We start from the raw sequence: 20,505 nt of genomic DNA, 5'->3' as shown, positions 1-20,505 counted from the left end.
GTACCATGCTACATAGGCTGGGGTGTTTTAGATGCAACTCCTTGTGTTGACGTCATGTTTTATAGAGAACACTTGACGACGTCAACACGTTCACACAGCAAGCATCGCGCCTACTAAATGGGCGTTATTCACTGCGCGTCGACGGTGTACTCGCCCTGGTTCAAGCAGCTTTTCCTAATAGACTATTACACAGGAAATTTACAGGACTTGTTTTCACCTCCATCTTTTCCCGGTTGACGTCAAGCCTGACGTCACCGAGACGCCATCACGCGTTAAATAAATTATCACGGTTTAAATGTCATAAGTGACATGAGATAGACTTGACTATAATTTCCCAGCCAAATACAGATATTTGAAGAAATGAAGAGAGATGGTGGGATACAGGGAGGTCAAGGTGCGAGTCACTAGACAGAGATAGATAGATTTGTTTCGGCATATAATGCACATGTAATAACAGGGTAAAAATACAGAACAGAATAGAACGTATTTTATTACCTGTAAACTTTACAGTTGTTTGTGTTAAATTTACATTTACATTTTCATATAAATATATCAACATTACAACGATACTATGCAGTGAGGGGCTTATAGTATTGACATATAGAGGATGAACTGAAAATAGTTATATTGCATTTTTTTTTTGCAATTCATCGATGTTAGTAAAATATTATTTTTTTTACTTTCGTATGTGTATACATGTTGGAACAATCATTTTCAACATATGACTTACTAGCATGACACATATAGTATTAATTATATAAACATAAGGGTAAAATGTTATTTGAATATTCTAAATGTTAATGTAAAAAAAACACATCTAATAACGACGCATAATTCATGATCTGCTTCATATATTCATTGATAAAGTATATCGAATCTTAAATGGCAAAAACATTCATGTATATATGGATTCAACCATCCTCGTACACAAGAGCGATGAGGCTATATCTTTACAACGTCATTATCAAACCTCTGATGAATGATAATCGATATAACATAACATAATAAATATACAACACATGCTATATCACAATTAAATTAAAACCAATACAGTATGGTAATTAGTTATCTGTAATAGTGCAGACGTAGATAAACATGTTTACATTTCATGTTATCAAATTAATTTGAATCATTTTGTGTTTCAAATAAAAATATTGTTTACCATCTAATCTTAATAATGTCATGATTAAAACAAACCAAAATAATAATCATTTAATTACATTTTCTAGTCCGAAATGGTGCATTTTGAGTGTGTAACGTGCGTACCAAACAAGACCAACAGATCCCTTCAGAGAAAAGCATGCTCGACTCTGAATGGGTCCACTGGTCTTTATATACATTAAATTCTCAATCTCCACGCAGAGCCCGGGCTTTGCATATTACCATTATGTTATACTATGAACGCACATCCGCCGCCTACATCGGACAGTTAACATTACCTTCCGCGAGTATTGGTCTGGGAAAGTCGTGGGTAAGGCAACTCCGGCAGTTGTCAAATATCCCACCGCTGCCACCATTTGTAATGTGCGACGACAACAAACACCAACAGATCCCTTCAGAGAAAAGCATGCTCGACTCTGAAGGGGTCCACTGGTCTTAATATACAGTAAATTCTCAATCCAAGCAGAGCCCGGGCTTTGCTATTTTGCATATTACCATTATGTTATACATGTACTATGAACGCACATCCGCCGCCTACAGCCTACCGTGTAATATATTACTTTTTTCTCCGATATTAACATATAAAGTAAACTTAGGTGTTTCATATTTCCGTTCCAAAATAAATGTTTTATGTCTAAAACCGTTACTAACGGTTTAAGAAGAAAATGGATAAAACATCATTTTCTGAACTTAAATATAAAAACAGTCCGCTAGTATCTAATGTTTTGTCAGCAGTCTTATATGACTGGTTTACATGCATTTTCGCATAATTTGGCTCCTTCCAAGACAAAAAATAAAAAAAAAGTTGTCAAAACGTTCAATCTGTGAGAGTGCAGCTTTAAATGCATCTTCGATACGTTCCGGGGTTATTACGTGTTTTTTACGGTTTGTCCGGAGAACAAACTTGCCCAGTTTTATTTTGCATTTTTTACAGTCGCATAATAAATTGAGCACTGTTCGGGTTTCCCGAAAAAAACGAAAGCATTATTTTGTTTTTTTCTTCTTAAAGAACGTTGACACAGTTTTCGTGTAAACAACAATAGGTTTAAGTCTGAGGTAAAACTTAAATCTCTGATAAATTAATTTATATCTGGCATTATGTTTCACATTGTCATCATTGTCTTATAGTATTCGGACACCTCTATTTCGGATGTTCACTGATGATTATTGTCAACTTGTAGCAGTGAAGCATTTCACATTTTCTAGTGAATATCAAGTTGCGTATATTGTTAAAGCTGTTTTGCTCATGAATAATTGACATACTTTAAATCTAGGATTAAATGCAGGGTTGGAAACACAAGGGATCCCGGTAGTCCACCTAAATGGCCATCAACAAGTCTTTTGTCGATTCTTTTTTTACTATGGCAGACTTGTGACGTCTTTCCCAGCAAAAAGTAGTGAACGGTCCTTGCGCAGAGAATCCTCTCGGCCACAATTTTGAAATTATCTCCGTTATAAATTCAAATTTCTACGAAAATCTGGGACGAATCTGATGTGTGCATCTATAATTGGTTATTCGAGACCCCAAATTTATTTATGTGAAATTAACGACTCTAATGACAAATTCAATCCAGTTTAGATCACTGTCAGGTATATATTGAACAATTTTGTCATTATTATTCAACATCGATGCATAATACTACTATATATTGTTTCACCCGGTGTTAAATGGAAGAGAGTTGTAGCGTTACAGGGATACATAAGAAATGTCATAATAATAAAAAAGTATCCCTGATCGCTCATTATTGTAGCTAGGGATCCCGGTAGCACGATGATCCTATATTTCAAGGGGGACTCCTACTTTGGTAAGACAGCTATTCCTTGGAGTTCCCACGTGTTGGAGCTTACAGGTCAATAAATCGATACGATCACCGGCGCTACCGGCAATAAAACCCTCCATAGAAAACGATTAACTCTGTGCAACTTGGCAAAATTTAGCGAGGAAAAAGGTTGCGTACTCGGCGGAATTAAAAACGCCTCCGAGTCACCGAAGAAAGTGGTAGTTCTGCGTGGAGTGTACCTGTATGTTACGCTTAAACTTTTGAAAGTAAAAAATCAGGAAACAAAACCTGCTAAATACACAGTGTTTTTCACAATCGATGGACCTCTGGGATAATGGGCAAAGGCCTCTGTTTTGTCAGAGCCTTTTTCTGTTGTTTTTTGTTGTAGTCAATATAAATTTCTGAAAGAGCTGTGATTCTTAATGCCACTTTGTTTTTAAATGTCAGCAAACTATTATTTAAAAAAAAAAAGCCAAGTAATAAACAACATAACTGAAGATGACATAGGCACCCCATCCAATCAAACCAAAATGAGATTCACCCCTGCATTGTTGATTTTTTTAAAAGTACATTAGAAGTATTAAGGCAATTATTTGTAACAATTAATGGTCTATATTTTAGATGCTTTTTTGACATTGTAAAAAGGTGATTGAAGACAAGATCACTTTTGCTACAGTAACACCTAAGATGAGACATGATTTTTATGCCACCCTTCGAAAAAGATGGGGTATATTGCTTTGCACATCATGCTGGTCGGTCGGTCCTTTTGTCAAAGCTTGTCCGAGTGATAACTTGACAATTCCTGGACCTATTGTCATCAAACTTGACATGAAGGTTGGGTCTGATCAGTAAATGACCCCTATTGTTTTTCAGGCTCATCGGGTCAAAGGTCAAGGTCAGTGTAACCTTTAATGGGAAACTGTACAATGCCTGGACCTATAGTCATCATTTTGACAATAAGACTGGGCCTGACCAGTAGATGACCCCAATTGATATAAAGAGTTATCAAATCAAAGGTCACGGTAACCTTGAATGCTAAAAGGTTGTCCCAGTGATAACTCGTCAATGCCTGCACCCATGGCTCTCAAACTTGACATGAAGGTTGGGCCTGAGCAGTAGATGACCTCTTTTTTTTGGGGGTCATAGAATAAGGTCGCAGTGACCTTAAATGCGAAAAGGTTGACAAAGCTTTTTCTAGTGATAACTCATCAATGCCTGGACCTATGGTCATCAAACATTACATGGAGGTTGGACCTGACCACTTGATGACCCCTGTTGATTTAAGGGGTCATCAGGTCATAAGTCAAGGTCAAAGTGACCTTGAATGCAAAAAGTATGTCCAAGTGATTACTCAACAGTGCCTGCATCCATGGCCCTCTATCTTAACTTGGAGGTTGGGCCTGACCAGTAGATGATCCCTATTGATTTTAGTGTCCTTGAACACAAAAAGCTTGTCTGTGTGACAAACGTCTCTTGATTTCTATGACTTTACTCCATCTAGGAAATGCAATTATGGTGAATGTGAATATAACTTGGGTCTGTGGTATCACTATGGCATAGAATTTGTATCAGTAGTTCTATTTTTTTCTTTTTACGAGCAGTTTTACCAACTCTGGCTTGGTAGGGTTGACTGAACAATCTTTCATGTCAAGCCCTGCATTTGATTTGCAATTCAGAGTTGTACCGTGACAGGAAGCAAAAATGTTGAGGTAATAAAAAAGTTTCTGTGAACAACTATGATCGTGACTAGGTATTGACTGGTTTCAACTTGCCTGCTATTTTTCAAATTTTCAGTTGATTAAGTAGGGATGAGTTTCTTTGGTTCTTCAACAAGCACATTCGGCACATCCAGCACCACCGGCATGTTTGGGACGGCCACAAATACAAACTACAATGCTATGAAAGATATTGAGGTATGTGATGAACAAGAAATCATTTTGCAAATGTGATGTTGTTGAAATTTGAAAACTGATAAACAATTATTTGAAGTACACTGATCTTTTTATTATCAATGTCGGTGTCAATTTTTAGCTCACCTGTCACATAGTGACAAGGTGAGCTTTTGTGATCACAATTTGTCCGGCGTCGGTCCGTCTGTCCGTAAACTTTTACTTTTAACGACATCTCCTCATAAACCGCTTAGTCAATTTCATCCAAACTTCACAGGAATGTTCCTTGGGTGGTCCCCTTTGAAAATTGTTCAAAGAATTGAATTCCATGCAGAACTCTGATTGCCATGGCAATGGAAAGGAAAAACTTTAAAAATCTTCTTCTCCCAAACCACAACACTTAGGCCGTTGATATATGGTAGGTAGGATCACCAAATGGTCCTCTACCAAGATTGTTCAAATTATGGCCCTTGGGTCAAAATTGGCCCCGCCCCGGGGGGGTCATGGGTTTTCTCTATATGTTTATAGTGAAAACTTAAAAAATCTTCTCCTCTGAACTTACTTGGCCTAGAGCTTAGATATTTATCATGATTCATCGTCTAGTGGACCTCTACAAAGTTTGTTCAAATTATGGCCCTGGGGTCAAAATTGGCCCCGCCCCGGGGGGTCATGGGTATACTTGGTATGTTTATAGTTAAAACTTCAAAAATCTTCTCCTCTGAACTTACTTGGACTAGAGCTTAGATATTTGGCTTGATTCATTGTCTAGTGGACCTCTACAAAGATCTTTCAAATTATGGCCTTGGGGTCAAAATTGGCCCCGCCCCGGGGGGTCATGGGTTTTCTCTATATGTTTGTAGTGAAAACTTCAAAAATCTTCTCCTTTGAACTTACTTGGACTAGAGCTTAGATATTTGGCATGATTCATCGTCTAGTGGACCTCTACAAAGATTTTTCAAATTATGGCCTTGGGGTCAAAATTGGCCCCGCCCCGGGGGGTTAGGGTATTCTCTATATGTTTATAGTGAAAACTTCAAAAATCTTCTCCTTTGAACTTACTTGGACTAGAGCTTAGATATTTGGCATGATTCATCTTCTAGTGGACCTCTACAAAGATTGTTCAAATTATGGCCTTGGGGTCAAAATTGGCCCCGCCCCGGGGTTCATGGGTATACTTGATATGTTTATGGTTAAAACTTCAAAAATCTTCTCCTCTTAACTTTCTTGGACTAGAGCTTAGATATTTGGCATGATTCATCGTCCAGTGGACCTCTACAAAGATTGTTCAAATTATGGCCCTGTGGTCAAAATTGGCCCCGCCCCTGGGTGGTCATGGGTTTTCTCTATATGTTTATATTAAAAAAAATCAAAAATCTCCTCTGAACTTACATTGCTTAGAGCTTAGATATTTGGCTTGATTCATCGTCTAGTGGACCTCTACAAAGATTGTTCAAATTATGGCCTTGGGGTCAAAATTGGCCCCGCCCAGGGGGGTTAGGGTATTCTCTATATGTTTATAGTTAAAACTTCAAAAATCTTCTCCTTTGAACTTACTTGGACTAGAGCTTAGATATTTGGCATGATTCATCTTCTAGTGGACCTCTACAAAGATTGTTCAAATTATGGCCTTGGGGTCAAAATTAGCTCGACCCCCTTCGGGGGTCATGGGTTTTCTCTATATGTTTATAGTGAAAACTTCAAAAATCATCTCCTCTGAACTTACGTGGCTTAGAGCTTAGATATTTGGCATGATTCATCGTCTAGTGGACCTCTACAAAGTTTGTTCAAATTATGGCCCTGGGGTCAAAATTGGCCACACCCCGGGGCTGATGGGTTTTCTCTATATGTTTATAGTGAAAACTTAAAAAATCTTCTCCGAACTCACAAAGACAAGTAACGTCTTAATTTAAACTGGATAACATATTTAGTACACATACCAATTTTCAATATGGGCCACATACAACAATTAATAACAAATATACATATATAGATACACACGTAAAATCAAGTAGTGACAAGAGCTTAGATATTTGGCATGATATATCATCTAGTTGACTTGTACCAATATTGTTCAATCTTTGGCCCTGGGGTCAAAAAATGGCCCCACCCGGGCGGTCATGGGTTTCCTTATATATGTATATGATGAAAACTTATAAAATCTTCTTCTCCGAAACCAAAAGGCGAAGATATTTGGTATGAAGCATTGTTTATTGGACCACTATTAAGATTGTTCAAACTTTAGCCCTGGGGTCAAAATTGGCCACGCCCCGTGTTCATAGGCTTAGGTTTTCAATATTTTTATATAGTCTTACATAATAAAACTTTAAAAATCCTCTTCTCCAAAATATAAGACCTAGAGCTTTCATATTTGGTATATAGTGTTTCCTAGTGGACCTACACCAAAGGTATTCAAATTATTGTCCCGGGGTCAAATTGGCCTTGCTCAGGGGTCATTTGTTTTTACATTGTCTTGTCACTTAAACATCTTTTCCTCTGAAAGTAAAAGTCAGAATGACTCCATACTTGATATGTAGCAATCTTACATCAGGGCTCATCCTAGACAGAAATTTTAGGGAGAAGTGAGAACGGGGGAGGGTGCGGGAGGGGGGTTCCCCTCCTGTAGGTTGGAAAATTTTGAGATTTTAATTGTCAAATGGTGGGTTCTGGTGTGTCCTGGACAACTTTTCTATGCATTTAAATAGGTGTTTAAATTGTTTTTAAAATAGTCATACTGGTTGTTTTTAGTTAGAATTAATTTGTTGTATATACCTTTAAAAAGAAGTCAAGTTTCAAACATTTTATTACATGCAAACGGTTAACCTATCATGCACACATACATATATATCAGAATTTAAATACATGATACATGATGGCATCTTGTAACTCAGTTACACTCTTGTTTGATGTCTAAGAGGGTGAGGGCCCATTCATGAGATGGCCAAGATCAGCACCTATGGCCCTGGCAAGCTGGAGGTGGTACTGAAATTCCTCCTTGGGGAGCTCCCGCTTAGCCAGGTGGTAGGCATTCTTAAGGAGCTTGGGGTCAAGCTTGTCATCCTTGGACAGTTTGGCCAGTACGATTTTCCTCATGGGTTCCTGGGAACGCAGAACTGTCTCTCCAAGGCGGCCTTGTGCTGATTTGCTGAAAAATATTTTGCTGAAAATACACATATTTCTTTAAAAATATTTCACAGTATCTCATCGTTTTCAGCTGTCATTTAAAATAATTTGGGCATATATTACAACATGTTTTAAAATATATAAAACCAGACACCTTAAAATTAATACCACTTTGAATTGATTTATCTGCGAACTAAGCAATGCTTCTATTGTTTTAATAAATACTTGCACAAGCCATGTCTCTGATGATTGGTTGTTTTTGCTGGTTGGTCATGTCCAAGGGCTTAGGCGTTGTCCAACTTAGCACATCTACAAACTTCGCAGTGCCATTTTTTATCTGCATCTTGTTTGTACCAACTGAAATTATTTTGATAATTTAACTTTTTGAATGATTTCTTATTTGAACTGTCGATCATGTCATCACTATCAATATCGTCAGCTTTACGTTTCAGGCCTGGGGAATCCCGCAGAAGCCACGTAGAAAGCATGATTACTATTAAACAGAATGCAAAATATCTCGTATATAGAATATTGATGTGAACCGATCGAAGAAATAATAATGGAAACATTTCTGAAATAAAAAACAAAAAACAAACCTGGAACTGTGATTCGCACTTGCCCTTCTCGCTAACTTCGCAGTAATCACACCCAATTAAGTTCATTTGTCATCAGTGCACATCATTTAAACCGCTATTGTCATAAAGTATAAATCCTAATTGGCCCAAATTGACGTTTACAAACATCGGCAAGTGTAAATATTAATCCCTTACAATTTTATTACATCGATGACGTAGCGCATGTACACAAAGTCGATGGTGCAAACACGTGCCTCGATTGAATAAAACAAGCGTTCTCATTGGCCGAAGTCAAAGGAGAAATTTACTAGGTTTAACACGATTGGCTGTTTGTCAATCGGGCTGACAGACGGAAGGCGGAGTCGCTCTGTTTTGACAAGCATTAGTTCTTAGCGATATCGACTTTTTGATCTTTGAAAAAGTCGGCGAAGATGACTTCGCTTTGATCTTAGAAAATAGCGAAGTTGCCGCGGGCAGGGCGACTTAATCGCCTAAGTCGCCTAGTAGGATGAGCCCTGTACATGGTCCTCTCTCAACTTTGTTCAAATGGTTTTGTTTGGCCCCTTTTAGGGGTCACCAGAGCAAAAAATAGAAAAACCTTTAAACAACTTGATCTTATTAACTGCTTGATGGATCTTCCAAGTCTGAAGCATCCTAGCATGGGCCTCTGTCAGGTCTTTTCAAATAATTTTGTTTGGTCCCTTTTAAGGGCCACCAGAGCTAAAATTAGTAAAAAAACCTTAACATTTTCTTCGCATGAACCCCTTGATAGATCTTCAGCAAATTTGGTTTGAAGTGTCCTTGCATGGACCTCTCTTAAATTTGTTCACATAATTTTGTTTGGCCCGGTTGCCATGGCAACCTAAAGGAAAATGTCAACAATTGGTTATAATCATCTTCTTCTCCTAAACCGCTTTGACAATTTTGATGAAACTTCATAGGAATGATCCTTGGCTGGTGCTTTTTCAAAATTGTTCAAAGCAAGTAATTCCATGTAGAACTCTGGTTGACATGGCAACCTAAAGGAAAAGTGTCAACAATTGGTTACAATCATCTTCTTCTCCTAAACCGCTTGGACAAATTTGATGAAACTTCATAGGAATGATCCTTAGTTGGTGCTTTTTCAAAATTGTTCAAAAAAATTAATTCCATGCAGAACTCTGGTTGCCATGGCAACCTGAAGGAAAATATAGGCTGTCGTGTCCGCGCTGTGACTTACTCTTATATGGGCAGATTTTAAAATGACTTGCCATATGTTTTCGACATACCAAGTAAACGTGTCGTGTGCAAGACCCATGTCCTTACCTCTAAGGTGAAAGATACACTAAGTGTTTATTTACAATGGAATGCTGAATATGAGGACATAAAGAGTGTTGGCTGTCATTTAGTATGATTGTTGTTTTTTTCTATGCTCAGAGGCAATTTAATATAGCTTGCAATATGTATTTGACACATAAAGGCAAGATTAACTTTTTATGTACTTGTTCATAGATCAATGTCACATTGGGGGGCATTTGTCACATACTTTGACAGCTCTTGTTCAATATTCTTTGAGAAACAAGCTATATTAATAACAAAGGTTAAACTCTTTTACTCAGTTGAGCGATTTAGGGCCATCATGGCCCTCTTGTTAAGTTTTACCTTATTTTTGCTGGTTCTTTTTCTGAGTCACTAATAAATTAAGCATGGTACAAGTATATTCATTATAAACAGCTTCAGTCATTTCTTAACTTTAAGTACATATCCTAATATTTTCCTAGTCTGATTTAAAACAAGTACAAGTGATTTTAACATATAAGTATGTTACATTAAATGTAACATTACATTAAAATTAATTAAAATTAAGTATGTTAGAATTAAGGAATTTATGAAGTTATAATATCATATGACCAGTGATATTCTTAACTAAGGAAAATGACTTGGGATAGAAAAATGATTTATTTTACTGATAAGATGTTTTATGAATACTGACCCGGGGCTTTTTCTAAACCTTTTTTTTTTATAGCCTCATCGGCAACATTCCAAATACCATGGAGATATATACATGTATACACCACTTTGGATGTGTACAATTCTTAATGACATTGAATCCATTAACAGCTGTATCTTGTCTTTCCAATACTTAAAAGTTACCAATGTAATGGGTATAGTTTAATCATCCCAACATATACATACATGAATGATCTATAGTAAACTACATATATTTGAAAATCTTGCTGAATTTCCTTAATACCTTGATTTGATTTTATCTGATGATACTGTAAATGATACTTGCATTCTTCATCTTCTGTAAAAGATCGGTAAAGAACTCTATATCAGAGTGCCATGCACACAATTATGCATGTATGCATGTATGTTTTCTGTATGATACAGGTGACCTCCCCACCAGATGACAGTGTGAGCTGCCTGAAGTTCAGCCCAGAGTCCATGATGCAGTCTACATACCTTGTTGGAGGCAGCTGGGATAATAATGTAAGAATGATGGCTACTATAATAATGTATGCCTAGGTGGATGAGATAATGGTTTCCATGGGGGGCTGGGATAATAATAATGTATACCTTTGCAGGCTGGGATTGATAAAATAATGTTCTCCTATGGGGGGCTAGAATAATAATGTACCAATTTGGGACTGGGATAAAAATGTCCATCTATGGGGCTGGGATAATAATGTTCACCTAGATGGTCTGGGATAATATGGTAGCCATGGAATCAGGGGATGTACACCTTGGGGTCTGGAATAAGTATGAATACCTTAGGGGCTGAGGTAATTATGTAACCTTTTGGGACTGGAATAACAATGCACGTCTTTGGGATGCGATATTAATGTGCTCCTCGAGAGTTGCGATAATGTATGCCTTAGGGGCTGAGATAATAACAAATGCTCTTGGGGCTGGTATAATAATGTTTGCCAAGGGAGTGTGATAATAATGTACACTCTTGGGACTAGGATAGTATGTATGCCTTTTGGATGCGATAATAATGTTTCCCTTTGGGGCTAGGATAGTTATGTTCGCCTAGGGGGTGGGGCTGGAATTATAATAGTTGCTTTAATAGTGGACTGGGATAATAATTTTTGCCTAGAGGCTAAAGATCTTGATACAATGAGAATGATGTAATCGTTGAACAGTAGATCAGGGTTTGACGCTAATGAAAGTCTGGGAGTCTGCCAGACTTCTAGTAACATTTACTAGAGTAAGGGTTAGTTCATGCAATGGAAATATTTTTATAGTTTCTAAAATAAAATATTTAAAATTAAATCTTGTTCAGTATTGCTTTGGACAAACTTTTACTTTTTTTCCGCATGTCTTTGAATTTATCTTCAGTCACTGGACTCTTTCATTAATATTTATGACTAGGACTCCTTAAATGTAGGGAGTCTGGCAGAAACAGTCAGTATCCAATACTGTCTAAGATGTCTGTGTTTTACCGAAAAAGTTGTGGGTTAAAGTCTCATCAGGAATACATTCTCTTCACCATATTCAATATTGTTCTTATGGTTATCCATAGACAAGCCTGTACGATTCCATTTATTCTAATGGCTATGTGATTTTCCGGTCCAACCAGAACACTCTGATTCTACTCTTAAAATTAGTAAAATTCAAGATGCTTATTGAATATGGCCCAGAACTGGTTTTATCCAGAAAACAAACTTTGGGCTTCAAACAGTTAGACTTGTAAATAATTTGTTAAATAGCCTTTTGAACTCTATGACAGTAATTTTAAATTCGCTAAGGGGATTGTTTGTAATGTTTTGCTGGAAGACTACAAATCTCAGACAGATCATGTGAGTCATTTATCTATGCAGGTTCGCTGTTGGGAGGTACAACAGTCTGGTAACATTGTCTTGAAGGCACAGCAGACCCATACTGGGCCAGTCCTCGCAGCTGACTGGAGTGATGTAAGTACCTGGGCCTCATTTCATTGAATAATCTGTCAGATCTGGAATCATAAATCTGTCGGAACAGCATAGATGACAATGCTTTGATTTTTTTAATTTCCTCAATTTTGTTCAACTAGAATTCTTTGTTTCAATTTGGTAATATTGGACTAAAGCAGTGTGTTTCATTTCCATTTGGACATGGTACAGTATATAAATACCATATGGCAGCATGTGTGATATTGATATTGTCAACCCGAGACCAGAATGATATTTATTTTATTAAACCGAACAAAATTAAGAACATAAAAATGTTTTAAAATAATTTAATTCATTTTATTAAAGAAGTTTTACAAGGTATAAACAAAATATAACATAATAAAATAATTAGACTAGAACAAAATTTCAATTGTTAATTTCCTGTCATCAGATGTTTTTGTGTACACATTGAATAGTGACGTCACTGCTGTATGTGTAATAGGGAGGCAATCACGTCATGATTTACCTAAAAATTGACACAGTTATATGCCCTTATATGACATTAAAAATATCACTGCGGTCACATGACCTGACAGTGAATTTTCGCTGGGTCACATGCATACATGCCATATTTTCTGGAGACCATTCAGGGGGATTTGTTCAAAAGGCTGAAAATTCAGGGGGATTTTGGTTGTATTCAGGTGGATTTTTTTAGCAGGTCTAAGTTGGCGAAATATTAAAGTATTTTAGACGCAAGTACGAAAAAATGTATTCACATATAGTTTGCTTTGAAAACCTAACTTTTTCATTATACTGAATTATTTTATGTCATGATTTATCATTTTCTTATGATACACTGTCATGTCATACTGTAATGCACTTGCAGAACAAAATATGTCATTGTAAAAATATGTTTTTGAGACAATTAAAGTAAATTTACCTTCCTTCAAAGCCTTTTAAAAAAGTGTGCTTAATTCTATCAGCTTTGGATGACTTTCAGACAATAAGAGAATAGAATTTATATTATTAATTTCTTCCTTCCAAAATAGTAATATTTCTTTGCCTTTGATAATTACTACAAATTAATTGATCACTTGTTGTAAAAGTTTCCTTTTGGCATTTCACCCTTGTGGATTTGTACATTCAGTTACACTCACATACTGTGGTTTCACTTTGTCATTATTGCCTGATGTAAAATTTCTAAAAAAAAAAAAAGAAAAAAAAATATTTTTTTATTTTTTTTTTAATTCCGGGGGATTTTTATCTCCCGCCGGGAGACCGGGGGATGGATCGAAATTTCGGGGGATTTTTCCCCCCGCCGGGGGATATGGCATGTATGCACATGTCATGTTGAAAATGTTTCTGATTGTCAAAATATCTCTTTCGGGTAATGGGAATTACCATTGCAGACAAAAGGGAGGTACAATAATATATTTTTGCCATCATTTCCCAATTGACAATATTACCAATTGGAAGAAAGGGTGATTGTTGGTTTGACATAAGTCAAAGCCTTTTGATTTTTCTCTTGGTAGGATGGAACCAAGGTGTTCACGGCGTCGTGTGACAAGACAGCCAAGATGTGGGACCTGAACAGTAACCAGTTCATTCAGATAGCACAGGTTACCTTCCTTTACACTGCTTATATGCAAAAAGACAAGCCCTGTGGCCGAACTGTTGTAGAGCTATGACAGGCTTCTGATTAAAGCCTTAAATTTAAGTATTTTCCATATTTAATATTGAAATGTAAGTACTGTAGGCTTTTCGCCGCAAATTATATTTCCAAGGTATAGGTTTTCAGTATTGACACTGAATTACAGTGGAAAATATTTCTCCTACATGTACATAATGTATTGTAAAAATGGCATTTCAGTCATGAAACAGAAGGATTTTTATTACACCTTGCTTCAATAATGTTCTTTTGTAATTTGTTTTCTGTATAAAAGTAGGCACCTGAAAAAGATTTAAAAGGGAAAATTATATATTTTGATGATGTAATTATGCTTCAACATTGCTTATGTGACTTTCTTTGCAGCATGATGCCCCCGTAAAGACCATCCAATGGGTAAAAGCTCCAAACTACTCGTGCGTTATGACCGGTAGCTGGGATAAAACTCTCAAGGTACAGTTTCCTATGATTTTGAGCTCTCTATTTTGAAAGTAAACAATCAACATATTGACCTGTCATAACCTTTATGCCGTTAGCAGCGGTAGTGTCATGATAGAAAAAAAACACTGGAAACCAAGTGAGACAAATGTACATGTTTTTACATGTTTTATGAGCCTTTGGTCACACGCATGCCTTTCGGTGATTATAGATATCATAACATGTATATAATAAGTCACATGATCTAATTTGGAATACTAATAAAGTTCAGCAAAATTCATCATCAAAACTCAGTATGAAAGAAAGTTACAATGAAATGAAGATATGCAGTTTGGCCACTTAAGTCTGAACTCAGCCTTGAGACTGTTTGTAATCATGTCCCTGTTTACGGTGGTTTTTGTGTGACTCATTAACAGTAATGTAGAATTCAACTGTTTAAAACTTGAATATCGTGTTCCAGTTTTGGGATACACGACAAGCACAACCAATCATGAGCATTCAGCTTCCGGAGAGGTGTTATTGTGCCGATGTAGTAAGTAGCCATTCATCTTTTCTTATTCTTACTTCATTAGAAGCCATGGATATAATGCTTTGAGACTTAAATATGCTCACAATAATGGGAGCATGTAGTTTCCGCTTTGTCTTTCAGTCTGTCTAACTCCTCATTGGGTGTTAAGATTTTTAAAAAATGTAGCATAGATATTAACAACGTTTAAACACAAAATGTCCGATGCAGTGAATAAAAGGCCCATATAGAACAATAAGGAAAGTTTTAATGAGCTTCATTTTGACACCAGCAGGATGAAAAGAAGATTGCTCTTTTTTGTCTTGTCTGTTTTTTGATAAAAAAGGAGAGGGATTTTGATTGCCTTGGAAACTCATACGCCTCAAGATATTGAGCCTCTTGTTATAATTGTTGGCAAGGACAATATTTATATATATAGCAAGGCTTATAAGTATGACTTTAATAATTGTTGAGTTATGCCCCTTTTAGACTGTAAAAGTTAACTGAGTGCTCTTGTCTGAAAATATTAAAACATGTATTTATTAGAAATAATATTAACTATGTTAGATATGATGCTAAATAAATTCTATTATTCAGAATGTAACTCTTACATGAACTAACTTGTGTACATGTATTTCACAGAAATACCCAATGGCAGTCGTGGGTACAGCGGGCCGTGGTCTGATCATCTACCAGCTGGAGAACCAGCCGCAAGAGTTCCGGAAGTTTGAGTCTCCGCTGAAATACCAGGTTGGTTATCCCCCTTGCAGTTGGTTTTAAATAGTAAAAATTAGACAGAAAAAATAAAACAATTCAGCTTTTTTTGGACTTAAAATTTAAGTGATATGTCATTTCATGTCAGCTTTTAGTGGAAATAAAGAGCAAAAATTAAAGATGCACTCTTATTCTCAAATATGATTAACCACAATTGATACAATTGTTTTAATATACCAAAAAGGATGAATAAAATAATGTCGAAAACAAAGGTAATAATGTAGTATACAGAGTTAAGTTTGAAAAGAAAGGAGCAGAAACACAGAATTTCTACCTTAAATGACGTTAGTAGATCACAGTAAATCTTCTAACAATCACCATAAATTTTGATGTTTGCATTTTCAGCTATTAAATGCACAGTTACAATCTTGTTATCAGTAAATTAATATTTTTCATAAATTTATTATTTAGTAAGTAGTTAAAGGTTTATCAGTGAAAAATACATGTGTATGTATTGATTTTGAATAAGAGTGTCACTGTAAGTAACAGTAACTTTTATGTATAGTATACTTTAAGGGACATTTCTTTTACATTTTTATAGTCAGCATACATTGCCTTTTCATATGATAGCAGCATTACATCGTGTCACCTTGCATCTAAATTTAACATTAAGGTTAATAGAGCTATCAAAATACAAGTTTCCTTGTCAGTTGGTTTACGTAGATAATATATAGATTAAGTTGTTGATTTTTTCTACAGCACCGCTGTGTGAATATCTTCATGGACAAGAAGACTAATCAGCCAACAGGTTTTGCGCTGGGCAGTATCGAGGGTCGCGTGGCTATACACTACGTCAACCCGACCAATCCTAAGGATAACTTCACGTTTAAGTGCCATCGAGCTAATGGAACATCTAGCAATATGCAGGATATATATGCTGTAAGAAGATTGAGATCAAAGCATACTTACTTTACCTGAAATTTTTTCCACATGCTGAAATTGATATTCTCAATATATAGCATAAAAAAATATTTCAGAAGATCTAGTTTATACTACTACATGGTAGCTTGATTGTGTTGACAGCTGAAAGCTGATATAAATAACTCTCGAGTCCGTTTCTTAGACAGAAACCAGTACTGGTGTCCATTATGAGAGGGCTGTGAGAAAGTACTCCTCGTGGGTATCGAACCCACGACCTCTTGGGTGAACAGCGGACACATATTCCGCTGAAGCACTCTCAACCTTGTAGAACAATCAGGACATGTATTATCGAAGCATCTTAAAAATCATATTTGTTGTCTCAAATTTCTTTTAACAAGCTAAAATTATAAAATACTTTTAAGATGATTGCAAACTACATTCACTGTGTCTTGAGTTTTTTATCTACCTTATTTAGATTTTATAGATAAAAATTCTTCATTTGGAATAATGACGCTGAGGAAGTTGTTAGTTTTCAGACAAAGATAAGGTCTTTTTAAGATTCTTTTGGAATTATCTTTTAAGATGATAGCATACTACTTTTAATGTTCCTTGAGTTTTTTTCTATATTGATTTTATAGGTAAATATTCTTTATTTCGAATAAGAAAGTTGTTAGTTTTGAGACAAATATAATGACTTTTTGAGATTCTTTATGAATTATCTGGTAAACAGATGGTAAAACATGCCAACAAAATAATGACCAGGACAAATTAGATTTATGAAAAATTCGTTGTTACAAGCTTGAGTATCTGATCTCATTTAGCTAAATAACAAATAGTTCACTTTACAAGTCTCAGAATATTAAGTTTCATGTTTTTTTTGACATGCTTCACATCTAAGAACCGTTGTTTTTTTTCAAATAGTGAAATAACCAAGTAGTATTTTGCCTAACAACTTTTGTAAATAGCTTTATTGCACCATTTCAAATGAAATGGCAGAGAAAATGTGAGAAAAATATCTATTAACTGTCAAAGATTTGATAATCACCGGGAGCACGGCAGACTGTAAACAAATACATGTGACAGTGTTCACTTTCCTATAGCTTGAAATATTACTTACGGTAAGCTATATTTAGCACAGATACTGCATCTCTTTGCATGAGTGAGAGTTTGTTTATCTTATAAACATGCCTACAAAATTCTCCCTACCATGGAAAAGTGGGAGCTCAGTTTCATCCTGGCTTAAGTCACTTAAAACTGTAGGAGATTTTGGTGCCAAACGTTGAGGAAGAAATGATTTCAATGGATAGTCTATTGTTAATCTTCTTTTTTAATCCCCTAGGTCAATGACATCTCATTCCATCCGGTCCACGGAACCCTGGCCACTGTGGGCTCTGACGGGCGGTTCAGCTTCTGGGATAAAGATGCCCGCATCAAGTTGAAGACCTCGGAACAGTTTGACCAGCCCCTAACTGCCTGTAACTTCAACCCCCAGGGCAACATCTTCGCTTATGCCACAAGTTATGACTGGTCTAAGGTGAGACATTCAGTCAAGCGAGTTCAGTGTTTTATCACATACTAGTTATCAACAGTAGCTGTTTGAATTTTTTTTGTGCAGGAGTATTAGTTAACTAGTAATATTTATTTAATTTATAATGATTGTGAAACGGTTATTACAACATCATGATTTTCACTCTATTCGGCATGATGTCTGGGACAAGGGTGGTCTTGTGTTTTTGGGGAAACAAGATTTTTGGTTGTTTTCCAATTTGCAACTTTTACATCTTTTTTCTACAGGGTCATGAAGGATTTGATCCCCAGAAAATGAAGCCTCACATTTTCCTACGCAGATGTTTTGACGAGCTCAAGCCGTCAACAAAGAAGTCTTAACCTTCATAATGAAGCATTGAAATTTTGTAACTTTTAGCAGTTGACCTGAACAGCGCTTATTTTTAGTCTTGTTCTGGTTATGATAAAATCAAATCGATCAAATTTTAACGTAGCTTTCGTGATACAATCATCGCTCCATGGACATTTGTGTAACAGTATTCAGTGGATGTGTACTGTGTTTTAGTAACTGCATGTGTCAACACAAGCTCATACAACTTTTATATGCATGAGGCCATACCAAATAGATTACATGTTTAGTGTCAGGTCCCATTTTCAAAATATACATACAAAGCGATACACCACAGAAAACACAAATCTGATTCTATTTAAAACAAATGTATATAGGAATGCTCATAATAGCATAGTTTACCAATGAAATATCATACAGATTTTTTTTATACCTTTGAAGGTTCAAACAGCTAGAATTTGAACTCATTTTTGTTGAATGATTTATTCCTGAAATCTGTGTTTTTTTAATTATCAATCTCTAGAAATTCAGTTTTCTTTGTTTTGATATCCATTTTATCCAAAATTATTTTATCATTCCGAAGGATGAAAACCTTTCTGCCCTATAACGCTTAACATAGAATGAATTTGGTAGAGCCTTACCTAGCTTGAGTCAGTGAACATGATTATTGTAATAATACTGAAGTGTTATAACTTTGACTGTGTGTGCATGAGATGATTTTGCAAGAGCCGAAAGGTACATGTTAGTAAACTGGTCAAAAGGCAGACGTTCTTGTTACTTGTGTTATATTTTATCATTTAACATTTATTGCATCAAGTGTTAAACAACCATTACATATTTTCTTGTAAAGGACTTGTGTAATATCATTACTGGTACGCCACATTTTGCGCTACTGTTCCACATTATGTCAAGCATTGTACAGAAAAATTCATTGATGTCTTCATTTTTGGTGATAAAAATGTGTCATTTGATAAAAAAGAATCCAACATTAGTAGCCAAATAAAATAACATTTTATGAAACTTTTACAGAATCATAACTTTCGATTCAATAGATTTTGTTTAAAATGAAACTCATTTTTGATGACAATGGTTTCATTTGATAAATGGAATCTTACATTTGTTGCCACTTAGTACAGCATTTTATGAAACTTGTTAAGCTTAAAAATCAAGCCATGTTTTCTCCGGATACTTCACCAAAGGCTCGCTTAATTCTTTTTCTAAATTTGTTTCAATTAATTTGTATGAAAGGGCAACTCATTTAAAATAATATACATACAGTCAAACCCAAATAGCTCGAACTTCGAGGGACTGGCGTAAAAACTTCGTGCCTCGGAAAATTCGAGCCAAGCGGAAATGATTACATTTAGTTTAAAGAAATTGGTCCTTTACATTCAGTTCGATCCAACCAGGAATTCAAACCAAGCAAGTTTGAGCCAACGAGGGTCGACTGTACTTCTAAAATTTTGAAAAGGATCCAATGTAATTGATTTGGTTTGAAATGAAGAAATATCAATGGAGATATAAACTGCTTTTTTATACTTAATCAAAAGTAATAAGACAATTATTGTTAATAATGGTTAAAAATTACTGTCAGAGAATAAAGCTTAAAATTGAAGTACCATATTATAATTATATGGTACTTCAATGTTCAGCTATATTCATAGTATTAGCCCTTACATCAGTTGTATTTGAGTTTCTGCCTTTATCAAGTTATAAATGTAGTAAATAAAGTTAGTTTCTGTTGCCCAATCTCAATTAAGATTGCAATGCTTATGATCATACATTTCCAGGCGTAACTTCGTTTTTGGCATTAACTGCACTTGAATAAAAAGGCAAAAAATATAACCAAGTGTCATTGCAATTTGACAAGTTTGAGGGAGTTATGTCCCTTAGATCGTTTGACTTCATGTATATTCAATTTTTGGAAACTTCTTCAATCGTTGTAGTCGTATTTCAGTTACGCGTGTTGTATTTGAAAAAAAAAACTCGAGGTAGTTATAGCCCTTGTTAAAATGGTATATGG

General features: G+C 35.7%; 1 protein-coding gene and 1 long non-coding RNA gene across 2 annotated transcripts; one reads left to right on the top strand and one right to left on the bottom strand.

Annotated features, from left to right (window-relative positions):
* The first annotated feature begins 2,074 nt into the window (after window positions 1-2,074).
* Window positions 2,075-19,506, top strand: LOC128212781 (mRNA export factor RAE1-like). The gene is made up of 11 exons (XM_052918091.1): window positions 2,075-2,217; window positions 4,737-4,855; window positions 10,900-10,998; window positions 12,333-12,425; window positions 13,916-14,002; window positions 14,416-14,502; window positions 14,948-15,019; window positions 15,635-15,742; window positions 16,466-16,645; window positions 17,967-18,161; window positions 18,422-19,506. Exons 2-11 carry the CDS (start codon window positions 4,751-4,753, stop codon window positions 18,512-18,514), a joined length of 1,119 nt encoding a protein of 372 aa, XP_052774051.1. The 5' UTR covers window positions 2,075-2,217; window positions 4,737-4,750; the 3' UTR covers window positions 18,515-19,506.
* On the bottom strand, window positions 7,464-8,795 carry LOC128212782 (uncharacterized). Its single transcript, XR_008257614.1, has 3 exons — window positions 8,548-8,795; window positions 8,177-8,308; window positions 7,464-7,973 (listed from the first exon to the last, which is right to left on the bottom strand). It is a non-coding gene; the product is annotated as an uncharacterized LOC128212782 (long non-coding RNA).
* Window positions 19,507-20,505: the final 999 nt, after the last annotated feature.

The sequence above is a fragment of the Mya arenaria genome, chromosome 13 (assembly GCF_026914265.1).
Source record: "Mya arenaria isolate MELC-2E11 chromosome 13, ASM2691426v1".
Lineage (NCBI taxonomy): Eukaryota > Metazoa > Mollusca > Bivalvia > Myida > Myidae > Mya > Mya arenaria.
The sequence above is the reverse complement of the archived record's forward strand: the minus strand, read 5'-3'. Positions and strand labels throughout refer to the sequence as shown.